This window comes from Pollachius pollachius (genome assembly GCF_949987615.1).
Source record: "Pollachius pollachius genome assembly, chromosome: 13".
NCBI classification, from domain to species: Eukaryota; Metazoa; Chordata; class Actinopteri; order Gadiformes; family Gadidae; genus Pollachius; species Pollachius pollachius.
Window position 1 is genome coordinate 10744602 of NC_136946.1, and position 18102 is coordinate 10762703.

Below are 18102 nucleotides of genomic sequence, written 5' to 3' on the forward strand. Positions count from 1 at the left end.
AGAGAGAGAGAGAGAGAGAGAGAGAGAGAGAGAGGGAGAGAGAGAGACAGAGAGACAGAGAGAGAGAGACAGGAAGATAGACAGGCAGAGAGAGAGAAGAGAGACAGAGAGACAGAGAGAGAGACAGGGAGATAGACAGGCAGAGAGAGAGAGAGAGAGAGACAGAGAGAGAGAGACATTGAGAAGGGGGTTATCAATAGTCAATAGGGGATCTATTGGCTGCTCCCCCCCAGTCTGTGCTGTTTGGTGAATGTGTGTCGTAGGACTCACAGACCACTTTTACACAGCCAAAACATTTTCCTCGACTATAATCCATTATCGTGTATGTGTGTGCGTGTGTGTGTGTGTGTGTGTGTGTGTGTGTGTGTGTGTGCGAGGGTGAGTGCGTGCACTCGTGTGTGACAGTACCTTTCTCTGTTAGACATGGGCTTCATGAGGTGGGGGTACAGTTTGCTGCTGTCACCCGACTCCTCCTCCTGCAGACGGGGATAGATACGTTAACGACTTCGCCCGGAGCAGCATGAGACATGGACCAGGGCTTTCCTTTAAATCCACACATTCATACATGGAGGGTCCCAACATGGGACAGCAACGGCCCCAATGTTTGCATTGTAATTTAAACTCTGGAAACACAGACTGAGGGAACTCAAGCAGAGGACAGGAGACTGTCTCGCTCTGTTATCCAGACTGTTATCCGCTGAGAGAAGCCCAGGTGGAGCTCTCTGCACGTCATTCAACGTTGCCATTTGAGAGCGCTCGCGGCGCACTCAGAGCCCCTGTGAGACGAGGAGGCGTGCGTGGCCTAGATACACGGCACACCCAAATTCAAACCGAGAGGAGCATGAAGCAGCTCCACATTGTCCCGGTGTCCATTACATGGAAGATGGGCCGCGTCGGCGTGGCAATTAATTAAACAGTGTATGCACCAAAAAGCCCTGGTTGTTTTAATCTAGGATGGACTTTGTTCTTATTTCCATGTCATTAAGTCCCCTGTTTTGTTTATTTCAATTTTTATGATAACTACAATTTTTTTCGCAAACATTCCTTTTCTTTTGTCGCCTGCAAGATTTTGAACCCGCAGCACACGCTTCTCTTCATTTCTCTGCAGCTCCCGGTGTGTTAGACTCACTCGTTTTTTAAGCTGGTGTTTCGACTTGCGTTTCTCCTTCAGGCGACCCAGACGTCGTGTCCCGCCGGCTTTCCCAGGGAGGCCGTTGATTCGCTGGCTCTTCCCGCCAATGATTCCCCGGCAGCTCTCTGAGCCGCATTCACACGCTTGCTGCCATGGAAAACGGAAAAAATAACAAAATGAAAAAGTTGGTTAAATACTACAGAACGTTAAACGATAGACTAAAAGGTACTAAAAGAGGCACTTGCTGTGTTTCGAGAAAGTGCTTGTTTCTATTTCGTTTTAATGTAGAAATCTATAATAATTATTATTTGCTGCTTGACAGACAAACAGGCTGTTTCGCCTTGATTTAATTTGAATTTGGGCACTGGTAACTCAATGATGGGCATGTGCTATTATTAAATATTTCCTAATTTATGTATTTAGATACATACATAAAGAATAATAATATCTAGATAAATTAAATATATATTAATTGCTTAGAAATTGTATTAATCTTTTACACAATAGTTTCATTGGTAGTAAAAATAGTTGCACCACGAGATGACCTGGGAATGAGAATGAGTGGGCTGCCTGTGGGCGGTGTCCTACCTGTTCTTCTGTGTTGAAGGAGTGAAAGTTGTAGTCGTAGGTGAGCTCCGTGCCGCTGCCCATATCCTTGAGAGCGAAGAGGCCGATCCTGTACACGCCGTTTACCGACCTGAAACCAATAGGGCATCAGTATCACTATAATAGCCAACAGCCGCATTCTGCTTTTGTGTGTGTGTGTGTGTGTGTCTGTGTGTGTGTGTGTGTGTGTATGTGTGTGTGTGTGTGTGTGTGTGTGTGTGTGTGTGTGTGTGTGTTCGTGTATGTATTTGTGTTGTGGATGAGGGGGTATTCAAGCAAGCGCAGTAGTAATAAGAGTACTACACACCAGTAACTCCAAAGATCGCCCACCAACTACTTTGATTTGAACACTCAATACATCCCGTTAGTATGTGCCAAAACGCTCGCTTTGCATCCTGTCTGAACGGTAGCCAGATTCAAGTGACACGTTTCAAAAGACCGATTCTTCCACTTCATAGAAGAAAGAAACTGCTGCCGCAGCAACCTCCGTGCCACAGTCCCAGCTCCTCCCCGGGACTGGGTTAACGGCGTTCCCTTCAAGAACACAGGACACAGAACCGGAGTCCTGGTTTGCATTTGCCATGATAATTCATTCCTTCTACATGGCTATAAAAAAGAACAAAGGCGAAACAGATGCTTCAGCACTTTGTCTGTGGGAGCCACACAGCTGGATGTCAGGCCGCCCGCCTACCTGCAGAATCCCCCTCTTTCTCTCTCCTTCGCAGGACGGACGAGTCGGCACGCATTGTGCTACAAAGCTTCTAACCAATTTGTTTTTGTCTGAGCCAGCCGCCCCTGACGTGAATGTGAACGTACGCGTTGGCAAACAAGACACACACACACACACACACACACACACACACACACACACACACACACACACACACACACACACACACACACACACACACACACACACACACACACACACACACACACACACACACAGTTCTGTGTGGACACTTGTCTTCACGGTGTCCCAGAGCGAGGCAGCAGACAGGGACGTTTGGGTCAACATGGTTTGTCAGCTGTATGCAGTCCTTGGGGTTATTTTCTAGTTTTTTTTCCTTAAGATTTGTTTCTGCAAGTTTTCTCAAATCTTTTCAGAGCAAACATCCTCCAACTCCCTCAAGGCGAATAGTTTGAGTAGCAGGCTTGTATGCCTCAGGTAGCAGAGGCTGCTTAACTGGATGTCCGAGAGCGGGGAAACCAAGCTAACCCTACGGGGGAAACTTAAGCAAGTGGTTTAGCGCAGCAACGAGGCCTCTCTAAACCCGTTATCACGGCTAGACTCTGGGAGAGTGGATTGCCTGATCTCATTAGGGTCCCACTGCACGAACAAACAAGATCTGCCCGAGGAAGGCCAACAAAAAGAGCTGCTTTTTTTCGCACGTTAAAAGGGAGCTATTTAACTACATAGTTGTTTCAACCCAAGATTTTATTTGCAGTGGTTTGAGTTTTGAATGATTGAATCCGGTTGCTTCGTGTACTGTGATGTATGTGCTGCACTGTAGTGCATGGTCCACATGAGAGTAGCAGGCTTGAGAAGATCCCCAAATAGAACTAAGAAAAAGCAAACTTCTTGTACCTCAGCAACTATTTCTAAGAACTATCAAAAACAAAACAGAAAGCTGCAGGCATCAGGATGTTATTTAAAGATGCGGTCAGAACCATCGCAACACTTCATAAGAATCATTTTCATCTCTATTTTCAGTGCCTAACCCCCACCACCTCAGTGCTTATTCAGGGGGAAGACCTGAGACCTACATAGATCTGAATCAACTGCTGTGTGCTAGTAGTAGTAGAAATAGTCATGTTTTATCAAATTAGCTCTTCTGAAATGCTTTCTCCATTTCAATTGTATTAATTAATTAGGCAGAGTATGACAACATTGAGCTTTGGCTACTAACGTCAAATGTATTTGCATAATATGTAGTGTGTGTGTGTGTGTGTGTGTGTGTGTGTGTGTGCTTGTGTGTGTGTGTGTGTGTGTGCGTTTATGTGTGTATTTGTTTATGTGTGTGTGTGTGTCTCTGTGTGCGGTTGTGCAACAGGCAGACCAATGGCGTCGACGTGACACTCACCACTTCTGCATCTCACAGTTGGGCTCACAGCTGTGGTTGATGAAGCGGGCCTCATTGCCCATGCGGTAGCTATCAATCACCATGCCGCTGTCCAGGTTCAGACAGTACTGTCCGCTGTGTGCAAAGTACTGCTCCATCATGCGGCTCCTGAGATCCCCCCACAGAGGAGAAGAACAGGGATGTTACACTGGATCCCCTGGGAACGGAAGCTATTTCCACAATATTAAATAGCTCCAAAAGAATGGTTTTGGAACTGGTTTGTGTACTACACAGCCTGCACATTCCTTTCATAGCCCCGACTGAACCGGTTCTTCCATAAATATGTCATCTTTCCTAATTGCACTGTATTCACCAAACAAGAGTGTCAGCTTTTCAGACACATTTGCATATAAGTGGTCGGTGCGTGTCAGTGGCGTCCACCCCGGTCTCCTCCACTGCCTTCACCTGAACTCGTGCTCGCTGACCACCTCCCCGAGGTACTCGATGATGAACTGGCCCGAGCGGAGGGCCTCCTTGGTGCGGATGCCCCAGCCCTTGCCCTCGGCGCGGAAGCGCTCCAGGCACTGGACCCACTCGTGCCTCTGGATGTGCTGGTTGTCACACTGCTCCCGGCACGGGCAGATGCTGGGCGAGCACTCGGCGAAGCTCATCCTGTGGGAGACGGGGGAATGGGAACGCCTTGAGCGGGGATTGTAAGTCGCCGTCGGCAGCGTTTATAGCCGCTGTTTGGCCCGTGACGCCGGTGTGGATGCGCGGCTCTTGCGCTCTTCAGGGGGAGAGGTTCAATACCTCAGAGGGGCATGACACTTGTCAAATCGCCGTATGAGGGCTGTGAGGATGTCTTCTTGGTTAAGACATCCTCACAAAGCGCTGGCTGGCGCACTTCACACAAAGCGACTACAAACAAGGTTTTGACTCGAGTATGTTCCGCCACTAGATGGCAGAAGAAAAGGGCTCCAATGTGCTCCAAAGGACTCCTGTACACTAGCATATAGGTGTGCTCTAGCAGCATCCCTTATCGGGTTTCTGCAGTGCTTTTTGTTCTATAACAGCAGTCAGCAGGCTAATGCCCACCAGAGTTAGAATTCAGCACATTTATAAATGTGCTATTCGACATGTTATAAATACAACAACATAACATATGTGTTTTGGGTGTTGGAAGATAATGTTTAAACACTCTGTAAGGAAGGATCAGACCGCAGTCAGCTTGTGGCTCTGGTTTGTGTGAGCAGAACACAGTGTAGAGAAGATGTAGCTGCATGGCCCGGTCTGGTCTCACTAATCCGGCTCGTCAGTATTTGGGCATTTTCAGCCTGTATGCAGAATAATGCAGCATGCAATCTGACCCAATGGTGAGCACTCTGAACATGATGATTATATAGAAATTGGCACGATTTCCGTTACATGGATGAATCGCAATTCAGTTTACACTTCACAAATCAGCAATTATATCCTGCCTCAAAAAACGGTGGCAAAAAAACAAAAAATAAAGCATGTGATTCACTTCACAAGAGCGCTGTTCATCTCTCAGCGTTTCAAGTCTCAGGTTGCACCTGGCACTCGATACATTCTTCAGGGAGCTGATTTTGTATTGTGCTCTGTGGTAACGGAGACGTAAGGCCCCCGTCTCGCTGTTGAAATGTAGCCAGGGTGGTATTTTCACCGCTGTAATACCTGTTTAAGCAGTCGTCAAGGCAGGCCTTCTCAGTGGGGTCGTCCGGAGATCTGCAGTTGCACGTGGTCACCTCGTACCCAGAGAGGGGCTTCACATCCACGTAGACATCTAGAACACAGAGCAATGAGAGAGGTCGGTCAGGATCTTTGGTGACGATTGTCCAACCTGATGCCAACGCTCTCTGGTTGGATAGAACAATTAAACAGTCTGAGATGATGGAGAAAGAGCAACTGACTACGAGGAAGGAAATTCACAACACACCATTGTTGGAATCACAGGTGTCATTTGAGACGCTGGCTACTCACTTGATCTGATCTTTTTATAAAGGGGGACGTCAGGCCTCTTGTAGAGCTGGAATACAAGTTACAGAACATGTGGTGAGCACAAAGGGAAAAGCAGGGAAAACACCTCTCCAAATAAATTTGAATGGCTTGACAAGGCTGATCACCTGGTCGTGTTTCCACAGCCACAAGATGTCGTAAGGCAACTGGAAATCAATGCGCTTCTGTCTTAAGTACTTGCCTAAAGAAAAGCAAACAAGAAGAGGTGAAACGAGCGCCAATACAAGCTGTGTATGAGAGGAAGAAAAAATATTGGCAGAATACGTTTGACAGGATGTTTTAGAATACAACTTCTGCAGTATATCTGCATGCTCATCTGTGTTTGCAGTTTATAAAATACTTTGTTCTGTACTAGTGTGAGGTGACGCATGCTTTTCTACAAGTAGGTTCTGTATTCCCTGAAATTGACTGTGTGCCATCACATTGATGCATTTATGGCCTTATTTGGTCAACTAAGATAAATAATCCATAACCGGGTAACGTAACACACTTCCAGACATACCAACGTGAATTGGTGCGGGGAACAGGCCATGTTCATGTTCCCCGGGAATATACTCCAGCTTCTCTTTTTTCAGCTGCAGAAGCTGGCTCCGGGGGCTATTGCACAAAAGTACAGACATTACAACAACGACCACAGAAGGTTACATTTGGTACGATTTATAACATTCTGTATTATACATGTGTGACTTGTAGTTTTCTCAGAGCGGTAGAACTCTTTCATTGACACTCACTCGTCAGACTTATACACATCAGAGTAAAGCCCCGCCTTCTGGAACTTTTTCTTTGGAGGTCTGGCAGGCCTCTTCTCCCGTTGGCTGGTTATAGGCATGGGCGGAGCCTTTTCCCTGGAGACGGTGCCTGGGCGTTCCGGGGAGCAGTTGCCATCTGGCTTGCTTTCCAGTGAGCTAAAATTAGAACCATGACTTGGTCTCTAATGTTCTCGTGATAAGTCAGTTTGATAAATGTTATATGTGTACATATATATATATATTTATACTTTTCTTACATAAGCCCTTGTAAAATGTGTTATCTTCAAGTGGCCCAACATGGGAAATCTTACATGACAAATATAGTGTCTAAGTGTCCTTGCAATAAAAAGTTTGCTTACCCCCGAAAAAGGTGGAGGTCTTCCGGTGTGATCCAGCCTCTTCCTCCCCCGGGTGCAGGCCTTGCAACCAGGCCGCCCACGTTCTCCACTCTGCCTGCAGAACCCTCCCCGGCCTCTACTGCTTCCCCGTCCTCTTCCCCCTCTCCCTCCTCCCCTTCCACGTCCTCATCCCCCTCCCCCTCCTCCTCCACCTCCCTCTCCTCCTCCTCCTCCTCCTCCTCCTCCTCCTCCTCATCCCCGTCTCCCTCCCAGTGTTTCCTCTTCGGCCCCTTCCTGCGTTGGCCCTGGACCACTACCTCGATGGCGTCCGTCACCGTGTCCCCCTCCCACCCTCTGGCCAGGGGCCCTCCACCTAGCCGGTCCCTCTCCCCCGCGCGCTGCCGACTCTGGGTCGCCTCGGTCAGCGGCGTGGGCGGCGGCGGCGGCGGCGGCGGGGACGGGGGCGAGGGCGGCGGCGACGGCAGCGGGTACTTCCGGGGGCGCCCGGGGCCCCGCTTCTTCACCACGTTGTTCCCCGTGCGCGCCTGCCTCTGCAGCTTCTTGGCGCGCAGGATCTTGTTGACGTGGTGGAGGCTGTGTTTGGGGGTGTTGCCGGCGGGGTGGGGCTGGCCGTGGTGGTGGTGGTGGTGGTGGTGGTGTGCTGTGTGGGACTGCGGCGGGTCCATGCAGTAGTCCCGGCAGGGCGAGAGGCGCGTCGAGGCGGCGGCAGTGGTGGCGTGCGGGTGGAACAGAGGGGGCTGATGGGTCTGGCCAGCGGAGGAGCCTTGATAAGAGAGACACAGAGGGGATGGACGGAGGCTCTCATAATTAGTGACAGGGAAAGTAGCTGAGTAACTTCAAGATTAATCAGTAGCTCGCCAATTCCACATGTTTGTCGTTTATAGAAGAATGTGGTTGTCCCCTTATGATGTTTACCACTACATTCGAGCCACGGTTGTCAGACACCGACCATCTGCTCTTCGCACTAGGATCCCCCCAAAAAAAGATGAATTAGGATAATTAAGCAATTTAAGACAAAGGGATGCCATGCTGATGTGTATTTATGTGACCACAGGTAGTCTGATCTGACGGGCACGCTGCGATGCCGATAGCAGCTGTTAAGCCGTCGCACTGGCATCTTTCCAACGTGTTGCACACTTTGCGTCCAGCTCTCGCATAATTGCCCAATTGCAGTGCCAGCAGGGACCATTCCGCAGCCATTAGGTGTATCAGCCCCTAATAATAGGGCTGCGTGGTAGCAGGTCTTCCACTGTGACAGAGTACCACGCCGCAAGTAGTTCTTGCTTTATTAATCGCCCCGTCCTTTATTTAACTATTTCTCCTACCCCCCCCGTCCTCCTTGTCTCTCCCTCTCCTGCACTCTGTCTCTGCTTTCATCCGTCATCTTGGCTTTTCCCTTCTCGTTCTTGTCCGGCCATTCATTAATCGCCACCATGGCAATGATCTGCTTTAATAACTCAACACTGAGTTCCTTCCAAGACACTGGGTCTATGTGCACCCTCTTTCTCTTCACCCAACCCCTGCCCACTTTAGTCACAGAACATCTTAACCAGCGCTGTTCCAGCGGCCGGCTTGCCCGCACTCCTTTGCCAGTGCCCTGTGACTTTAGAAGACCCCCCATCACTCATCATTCCTGCCCCAGTCCTTTATGCCCATCTCTTTTCATTTGCCTAAACTGCAATGTTTTTTGACCCACGCCATTTTTTACGCACCGTCTTCGGTGCTCGCTTGCTTGATGTCCTCTCTGTCCTTCACGTCTCAAGAACCCGGTTTACATTTTATGGCGTGCCTTGTTAACCATTTCACTGCTTCTTGTCCGGCATCAAGCTCAACCCCCACCCTGTCATCCATTAGCCTTTTGTGGACGCAATTCCATCAGCCCACACCCCCATGCCCACACGTTGCTCTGTAAATACTCGGGCACTACCTTTCCACAGGCCTGTTTGTTTAATAATTTGCTATTTGAACATGGCTCATTTAAAGCAAGCTTCCTCAATACTGTCTGCAGTTTCCCCTTTTCTTTTACACTTATTTCCACTCAGCCTTTCTCCTCCGTGCTCTCTCCTCCACCACATCCTCCTCTCATCATTTACCCCTCTCCTCCTCCCTCCACCACCCTCTCCATCACCCTCTTCCGTCTCCTCCCCTCCGCTTCTCCTAATTTGGTCCACAATGTGTCCCTCCCAGCGCTAATCTCTCATCTAGGATTTACTCCGCCTGGGTCTGAGCTGCTGTCTCACACTGAAACAAAAAGTCTATCGCGATCACCAGCCAACATCAACATCCCACACGCTGTCACACGCACATGCACACGCACACACACACACACACACACACACACACATACACACACACACACACACACACACACACACACACACACACACAGCCTTAGTGCTCTCCAGCAGGGCGGATTAGGCCCGGCAGCGACGACGTTTGTTGGCGGAGACATGAGACTAAGCCCCTTACCGGGTGCTTCTGATCTAAGTGTCTACCAAATATAGCCCCGGCACAACACACTCCTCCCCTGGCCTCGCTGTCAAAACTACGGCCCTTGTTGAAACGCAATATCCACTATGGCCGGTACAGCACACACTGCGGCGGCGGCCACCGTAGAGAGGAGTTGCAGAGAGGAGTTGAAGCTATTATGAAGGGCCGGCCCTGCCAAGCCCTTAATCACCCATAAGGGCTACCAAATGTCAAGGCTAGTAAATGCACAGTTAATGTTGTTCTGCTTCCTCTATACTTTTGTGGAGCTGCTTCTACTTTAGGCGTACTTCTTGTGGTATTTTCCAGTGTGCCCAGACTGAAGCGACGGTTATTAATGCTTGAGAGACAAAGGAGGGAACTTGATTGAAACAAATTGATTCCATGGTCAACCGTGGAGCACGCAGCCCTCCCCGTCTCTTGTCTGGCCACTTCAGACAGTTTCAAGGAGTCTGAGCGTGCTGAGCGACAGCGAGCAAACATGGCCAGAGTGCTCACTTTAGGTCTGCCATTCAGGGGATTCTCTGAGGGTTATTAGGACCGTTCTCTCATGTGAAACCCCTGCCGCCATGAATTATTAGCGCTGTCTATCCACCTCATTCATGGCCATGTCCTTCTGCCATTAAGCCTTAAATTCATATTATTTCACAGTGAGGTTAAAAAGTATTTGCACACACAATAACCTTCAACTGATGTCCTTCATCATTTAGGCCAGAACAAGATTTCCGTGCAAATTGATTAATCAGAATCAAACGCGACAGGACTACAGTATTCACAGAGGATTTACTGACTCTACCAAGCCTCCAAGAACAAATTAATACAAGAGGAAATGCCTTCCAGCCTCATGCTGCACTTATTTCTGGTGGCTAAAAATAAAGAAAAGGCTTTTTTTGTCCTCTCCACAAAGCGAGCAGACACAGCTGTATCTCATCCATCAGTTCCTCTATATTTACTGCACTGTGGCAGGCCCGCTTCAAACCGCTGCCCTGTTGTAACTCAACACCCAGGTGTGGCTGACTCACCCGTCTCCCTCCTCTCCGCCGAGGTGGAGCGGTCCTTCCTCTGTGGCCGCTCCAGGAGGGCAAAGCCGGGGCCCTCCGGGGCCCCTGCCTCGGGCCTCCTGCTCCGGCCCGCCGCCTTCAGGGTGTTGCGCGTCAGGGCTGACGCAAACAGGTTGGTGTGCCCCAGGGGGTCCGGGCCCCCGGCATCCGCCTCATCCGTTGGCGTGAGGGGCTCGTCGTCCTCGTCGTCGTCCTCCTCTTCGTCCTCGCTGTCCGAACAGCCCGCCGGGTCTTCGGGCCGGCCGTCCGAGAAGGGCCCCCGGCCGGACGCCGCCGAGGCCGCCTGGTTCCGCGAGAGCTTCCCGTAGTCTGCCTCGCCACCGCCCACCCTGAACCAGGAATCGGGTGCGCGGGGCTGTCCCCGCGGGACGCCGGCCCCGCCGCCCAGCGCCAGCCTGGAGGGCCCCAGGCAGGACGCCGTGCTCTCCTTGCGCTTGTACTTGTCGGCCGAGGAGGACGCGGAGGAGTTGGACGAGGGCGAGTTGGCCGAGGTGGCCGCCGCCGCTGCCGTCTGCTTGCCGGCGCCGCCCGCCGCCGCCGCCGCTCCCGACTCCCGTCCGAAGCGGCACCGCTGCAGGGGTTCTGCTAGTCCGGTGGCCCCGCTGGCCCTCAGCTCCGCCCTCCCCGAGGCTCCGCCCTCCGGTAGGCCCGGGCCGGCCCGGGTGGCAGCGGGGCCCCTGGCGGCCGCCGCGTCGCCCCCGTCCTGGCCGGCGCGCTCGCGGTGCTTGTGGCGGTGCTTGTGTTTGTGGTGCCAGTTGAAGGAGAGCTCCGAGGACATGGGCGGGTACAGCACCGGCGGGCGGCCCCCGCCGTGGAGCTCCTGACGCAGCAGCTTGTGCTTCTTCTTGTGGAACTTGGAGGGGTTGAGCAGCAGGTGGGGCGGGTGGTGGTGGTGCATGTAGGAGGCGGGGGGCGGGGGCGGGGGGAACGACGGGGAGTGGTGCGAGTGGTGGGACGGCCCCGCGTGGGAGGACTGGTGGTGCGGGTGCGGGTGCGGGTACAGGGCGCTGGCCGGCGGGTAGCCGCGGTAGTAGCCCAGGCCCAGGGGCCCGGAGGAGTAGGGCATGCCGTAGGAGGGGTGGTAGAACCCCCCGCTGGGCAGGGGGAAGCCCAGGCCCGGCACGTAGGGGACGTCCGACATGGCCTCCCGGAGCTTGGGCGGGCGCCCGCGCTTCTTCTTCATGTCCGGCTTGCGGACGTAGTGCAGCGGGTCACAGTTGTACGCCGGGTGCGGCGAGTAGTACCCGCTGAAGTTGATCCTGAAGATGGTGGGCAGCAGGTCTCTGGAGAGATAGTGGTGCGGTGGAGGGCCGCCGGAGCCTCCCGGAGCCCCGGGGGCCCTGGCCCCTACCGCCCCGGGCGCCCTGCCTGCCCCGGCGTGCGGGCCAATCCCGGCTCCCGGCCGGTGGCCCGCGCCGCGGTGCGCAATGCGGATCTCGCTCAGTCGCACCACGATCTCGTCCAGCTCCGCCAGGAAGTCGGGGTCCTGGCGCCGCGAGCGCAGGTGCAGGTATTTCTTCTTGCGCTTCCTCTTCTGCCTCTTCAGCTTGTCGTAGCCCGGGCAGCCGTGGCTCCGCCTCTTGCACTTGTGCTTGTGCTTCTCCTTGTGGCCCAGCAGGGAGGAGGCGGAGACCGCGGCGGCTGGGTGGGGCCGCCGCGGGTCAGGGGGTGACCTGGCCCCGAGCGGGGAGGGGGTGGGGGAGGGGTGTTCCAGCATCACCGCCGAGGAGTGCCGCCGGCGGCCCCTGGCGCTGAGTCCGAGGCCCCCCGGTGCCATCGCCGAGCTCATCACCCCGGGCATCAGCAGGCCAGCCCCGCCCCCCAGTCCGGCGGCGATCCCCGGGGCCACGCCCACCAGGCAGCCCGCCTTCTCGCCCCGGTCCGAGGTGCTGTTGTTGTCCGTTCCGATGCCGCTGTCGCTGGGCACCGTCTCCTCGCTGTGGGACTCGCTGACCGGCGAGGGCGTGGCCTCCTTCAGCTCGCTGAGCGGGGCCGGCGACGTGGGGTGCAGGGGCCGCGGCGGGGACAGCTTGTGGTAGTTGTAGTGCTGCCGGAAATGGGCGTGGTGGTGGTGCTGCTGCTGCTGGTGGAACCCGCGGCACAGCGACTTCTTCTGGGCTGCCGCCAGGGCCGCCGCCGCCGAGGAGCCATGGATGCGGGGGTTGGGCGCCGAGAAGGTGGGCGGGGCGAAGGGGAATGAGTGGTGGCCGTGGTGGTGGGCGTGGTGCGTCTGGTAGTGCGGGTGGGCGGCAAAGTGCACCGAGCCCGGCTCCACGAAGCCGCCGCCGTCGCTGGCCGGGCTGTGGCCCCCGCTGGACTGGGAGAGCGAAGGAGAGGGGAACACCTCCGACGAGGAGAGCTGGTGGTGCTGCTGGGACTGGTGGTGGTGGTGGTGGTGGTGGTGGTGCAGCGGGGAGGTGATGCTGGGAGACTCGGAGGGCGGACTGGAGTCCTTGGAGCCACCGGAGAGCTTGGGTTTCCGGCCGCGCCTCTTGCCCATGTAGATCGTCCCCTTTTTGCTGACGTTGATCTGCGGCGCCAGCTTGCCACCGAATGAGGCCGCGAGCGAGGTCAGCGACTGTTTGGCGGCGACCGCGGAACCTGCCGCCATGCTGCCGGGGCCTCGGGAGGTCTCCTCGGGCCCGGGGCCCAACAGAATCTGGCTGAGAATGCGCTTCCTCTTCACGCTCTTCATCTTGTTGATCTTGCCTATGATTGTCCTCATGATGAGCTGCCCGTTGCCTTTGGTGTGGAACAGTTTCTCCCCTCCGTCCCCCGCCTCCGGAGCCAGCGTCGGGGGTTGACCTTCGGGGGGGAGGGTAGGGGGCAGGCGCTTGGGACGGCCCCGTTTCCTGGGCATGGGTTTTGGAGGGTTGAGGTCGATCTCCGGGTGGAGGACCGGAGGGTCCTGCTCTTCTTTGGACTTGAGCAGCGATGAGTAGACCTTGGAGGGGGCCAGCTTGTTGGGGGGGCGCCCGCGCAGGGGAGCGTCCAGACGGGGCATCTTAGACTTGGGCCTCCCCCGTTTCCTCGGCTGGGGCGGGAACAGATGCGACATTGAATTTTGTGGCGGGGGAGTTGGTCTGATCTTGTTGGGGTTGGGAGGCCTGCCGACGGGCCTCTTCACCGGCGGGGGCGTGTCCATGTTCATAGACAGAGGCACGGGCCCATCCTGGCCTTCCCGGGCCTTGTTGATAATACGGGTCCAACGGGGTTTCCTGCCCCTTCGCTTTTTCAGGGGCTTGCTGTCCTGCTCTGCCGGGGAATCGGGGGAGGAGTCCCGTGAGTCGTGCCTGAGTGGGAGCGGGGAGCCGTCCCTCTCGTCGGACTCCGGATGCGGGGCCCCCCTGTGTCTCGTCAGCTCGGTGGGGAGGGGCCGGCCGGCATCCCGGCCGGGGCTGCGCTTGCTGGGGCTGGTGCTGCTCCCCCGGTCCACCCGCAGCGACTGGCTCCCGGAGCACCGCTCCTTCCCCTCGGCCCTCCCCGGGCCTAACAGAGGGGGGCACTTGGCGAGGTCTCTGGGGCGGTCCGGCCTGTCGTGCTGATCCCTCTCCCGGTGGCCGCTCTCCTCTTGCCGGGCGGGGCTGTCCCGTAGATGGTGTCCCGGTGCGGCGCCGGGGCCGCTGTGCTGGCCCGACGTGTCCCCCGTCCTCTCCTCGGGGGAGGAGGCAGCGCGGGGCGATGAGGATGACGAGGCGAGCCGCGACGGCGACGGCGCGCTGTGGGGCGAGCAGTGGGAGAGGCGGGATGGCGGCGGTTTCACGGGGTTCCCGCCGGCCGCTTCGTGTTTGGTGTTGCCCAGGCGGCCGTTGCCGTGGGAGGGCGCGGGGCTGCTGCTGCGGCTGCTGTTGCTGCTGTTGCCGCTGCTGCTGCTGCTGCTGCTCCCGCCGCCGCCGGTGCCGCTTGACTTCCCGTTGCCATCGGCGTCCTCCTTCCTGGGCGGCGCCGAGGCGGAGGACTTGCCCTCGCCGAGGCTGTCTTTGTTCCGGGAGCCGTAGGGGCGGCCGGGCGGTCGCGACACGGGCGGGGGCGGCGCCAGGTGGACCACCCGGGAGTACGTGTTCCGGTTGGCCATGGCCCGGTCCCGCTGTTTGGCGGTCGGGGCCATGAAGCCCGACGTCGGGAGCGCCGGAGAGGGGGCGATCTTCGTAGGCTTGGTGGGTTTGGGGGTCTTTGACGGTGGGCAGGTGGCTATGAGTTGGGCTAACTTCTCAGTGACAGTGGGGGCCCCCCAACATGGAAGACCGTTCTTGTCCCTCTGGTTCTCAGTGCTGTAAGTGTACTGAGCGGGTTTGACACCTTGGAAGCTGGCCTCTTTCGAGGCTGGTGTGGTCATAGACGGTGCGGAGGAGAGGGATGTCAGTGGGTTGGTCTGGGGAATAGGGGTCCTCTTCCCAGAGTGTGATGGGTGATGTGTTTTGCTGTCTGATGAGGAGCGATGCAGATTGAGGGGTCTCTCGGGCATGGGGCTGGCGGCTTTCCCGTCTGGCTTGGCGTTAGACTTGCAGGCCATCTTTGGTAGTCCCTGTTCAAAGAGAAAAATATATATTTGAAAGTATATAAATATAATTTGAAAATGTTTTTTTTTTTACATATATTAACTGATGGTTAAACTGCAAATAATAATAACATTTTGATAAATACAATTTTGCATTTTGTGAAAACAGAATTAATCAATAAAAAAATAAGAATTAGAATCTGGAAAGTAATTTCATCAATTGTCAATATTTGTAATTGTATCTACAAATGCACATATAAATTACATCACTATTACAACTAAGTTCAAGCAATCCTCACAACCCGTCTCTAGCAGAATTACAACAGACTGTCTGGCCCAGAAGGGGACGAGCCTGTCCATCGTAAACGCCAACCCGACAAGGACTTTGTCTACCCCCCCGGAACACACTAACTGCCAGTTCATTGACAGAATTGTCTGTCCACTCCTGCTTCCCGGTCATACCCGGGGGGGGGGGGGGGGGCTTGCCTCTCGACTCAATAACACTTATCAGGGTCAAATTGGGGACAGAGAGAGAGAGCTGCAGAGGGGGGTCACGTAGGGGAGAAAGGGGAGTGGGTGGGAGGGTGAGTAGATGACACAGCCGCACAGGGAAAGGGGACAGACGACACAGACAGACACACACACACACACACACACACACACACACGCAGACTGACACACACACACACTGGCAGAAGGGGAGGAGCGAGCGGATGATGGATTGAGTCAGGCAAGGGAACAAGACAAAGAAATCAAAAGAGCAATTTAGGCTGCGCTTTCTACCGTGCAATAACACGCTAGTTACGGTGGGGGAACAATGTTGGGGACGGTAGCCTTGGTGAATGCCAATAGCATCTCAGGATAGCCGTCCCCATTCGTTTAGAATGACGGTGCTAATGAAAGTAAACATCCGTCTGGAGAGAAACTCAATCGATTTGAGTTTCTGCGCCTGAGAAAAAAAACATGAGGGGGAGCGGGGGAACATTTTGCAAACATGCGGACTCCCTAAGTAATAGAAAATCCCCTCACTTTTTGTTTTTGCCAAAGAGTTCAGAGAGACCTCTTGTGCAATCCCCTCAGTCTGGGATAGCTTTATGAAAGCACAACAACTATTTGAACCTCCAAATCCCTTTTTTTGTGCGGCCTTGCCCCAGCTTACCTTTTTGGCCTGATTATTCCCGTTGGTCGGGGAGGGCGATGGGGCACTAGAGCTCACAGGAGGAGCTGCAGAGGGGGGAGACGTGGCAGCGACAGAACCGGAGGCCGGGCCCGGGGGCGACGGGTTGGGCCTGCTGTTGAGGCACTGGGGGCTGGGCTCCCGCTCTCTCTCTCTGCTATGCAGCGGAGGAGGCAGCGGAGGAGGAGGAGGAGGGGGAGGAGGAGGAGGTGGAGGAGGAGGAGGAGGAGGCGGGGGACTGGGTGCGACGTGTGTGTTGGCCGTGGGACCCTCGGGCGCTGCCCCGGTGCGGCCCCCCCGGCCACTTCCGGAGCCGCCGTTGCTACGCGGCGTGGTGTGCCGCACGGTGGCCCGGAAGGCGGGCCGGCACTCGTAGCTCTCCAGGATCTTGGGGGGCTTCTTCATGCGCTTCGCCTGCAGGCCGATCTTGAGCTTCACGTTGCCCTCGGAGAGGCTGCTCTCCTTAATGGAGAAGTGAGACTGGTCCACGCCGCCGCCAACGCCGCCAGGGGCCCCGGGGGCTCCTCCTCCTGCCCCATCGCTTCCTACCCCTCCGGCTGGACTGGAGGAGTCCAACGGGGTGCACTCCTTCTCCCGTTCCCTCTTTTTCTTCTCCTCCTCCTCGTCCTTCTTCCCACCCCCGCCATCCTTGTCTCGCTCCCCAGCGGGTAGTGCGGTGGGGAGGGGGGGTGGAGTGGCGGTGCCCCCCTGAATCTTCTGATCCATCAGAGATCTAGGGGGTGAGCGGGGCGACCGGGAGTTTGGGGGCCAATGTTTGTGGCGTTACCAACAAGAGGTATTTATGAAGGGGGGAGGGGGGGAGTGGACAGTGGTATAAAGGCGACGGACGGGGTGATTGGGGGAGAAGAGAAAGTGGGGGAAGGGGGGGGGGGGGGGGGGTAGATGAGTGAGAAGAAAAACAATCCTGGTTTGTGGCGAATCGGCTGTCTTTCTTGATGGCTGTGGTGTCCCGCCTTCTCTGGCTCTCTCTGGCTCTCTCCTTTCTTCAACTGTGTTGGTAGAGACAGGGTCATGAGGAACAGAGAGAGAGAGAGAAAGAGAAGGGGGGGGGGGTTTGTGAAAGGGGGTAAAAAAAAAACAAGGCGTATAATTAGTCACCCGAACAGAAAACATGAAGGAACATCAATGAGTCCGTGACAGCTAAGATGACAGAGCGAGCGTCGCAGATCACAACACAACAAGCACAGAGTGTGCGTGCCCAGCATCTCATAATGAATGATGGAGGAGAGGGGCTGGGCGGACAGACGGGAAGCAGTTTTTATCGTCTAGGTTATTCTGCGCGAGGTCGTCCTTCATCGTCCCTGCTGGGTTACTTCTTTTTTTTTATTATGCGTTCGTCCTCACGGCCTTCAGCGGTCCGTGACCTATTTACACAGCTGCGGTGTCTCTACCTGAACGCGTGGTAAGGTGTAACTCTATGCCCAGAGACTCAGAATGAGCAACCGTCCACTTGAGAACCCAGCATATCCTTAAGGCTGCATGGGCTGCCACTGCCTCCCCAGGTCCTATAGGTGACATCCCGCCCAAATGACCCATCCCTAATGTTTCCTCATTAGCCACGGGGAAAATGAGCATGCTAGAAGTGGGCGACTTCGCATGCCGGCTAGCACAATGGCGCTATCAGCAGTCACTGAGTGATTTAATGGCGATTCGCCCCCAAGCAGGTGCTCTCGTCGGGGTGAAGTCATTTGGAGGCAATTCAGAACCGTGACCTCAGCACATTGGGCCCTCTGGGACTAAGTAGCCGATCTGCCTTTCCCAGCAGTGATCCCAGAAGCCTCTGAGCGTGGGCGAGTGATAGAGCAGCAACGTTCCGGTGGTGTGTGTGCGTGTGTGTGTGTGTGTGTGTGTGTGTTTGTGTGTGCGTGTATACCCTGCATTAGCGGAAAGCACTAAAAGGAGCCACTTAATG

General features: G+C 55.1%; 1 protein-coding gene across 1 annotated transcript in view; it reads right to left on the minus strand.

The window, feature by feature from the left end:
• Positions 1–18102, minus strand: part of ash1l (ash1 (absent, small, or homeotic)-like) — a 31884-nt gene that overhangs the window by 10487 nt on the left and 3295 nt on the right. The window contains exons 3-15 of the mRNA XM_079749052.1: positions 16152–17179; positions 10456–15019; positions 7066–7709; positions 6570–6769; positions 6341–6435; positions 5946–6019; positions 5803–5848; positions 5497–5605; positions 4267–4473; positions 3823–3969; positions 1721–1829; positions 1130–1279; positions 409–476 (exon numbers count right to left, since the gene is read on the minus strand). Coding sequence (XP_079605178.1) covers positions 409–476; positions 1130–1279; positions 1721–1829; positions 3823–3969; positions 4267–4473; positions 5497–5605; positions 5803–5848; positions 5946–6019; positions 6341–6435; positions 6570–6769; positions 7066–7709; positions 10456–15019; positions 16152–16895 — 7157 coding nt within the window. The 5' untranslated portion in view covers positions 16896–17179. The remainder of the gene's footprint in view (positions 1–408; positions 477–1129; positions 1280–1720; positions 1830–3822; positions 3970–4266; positions 4474–5496; positions 5606–5802; positions 5849–5945; positions 6020–6340; positions 6436–6569; positions 6770–7065; positions 7710–10455; positions 15020–16151; positions 17180–18102) is intronic.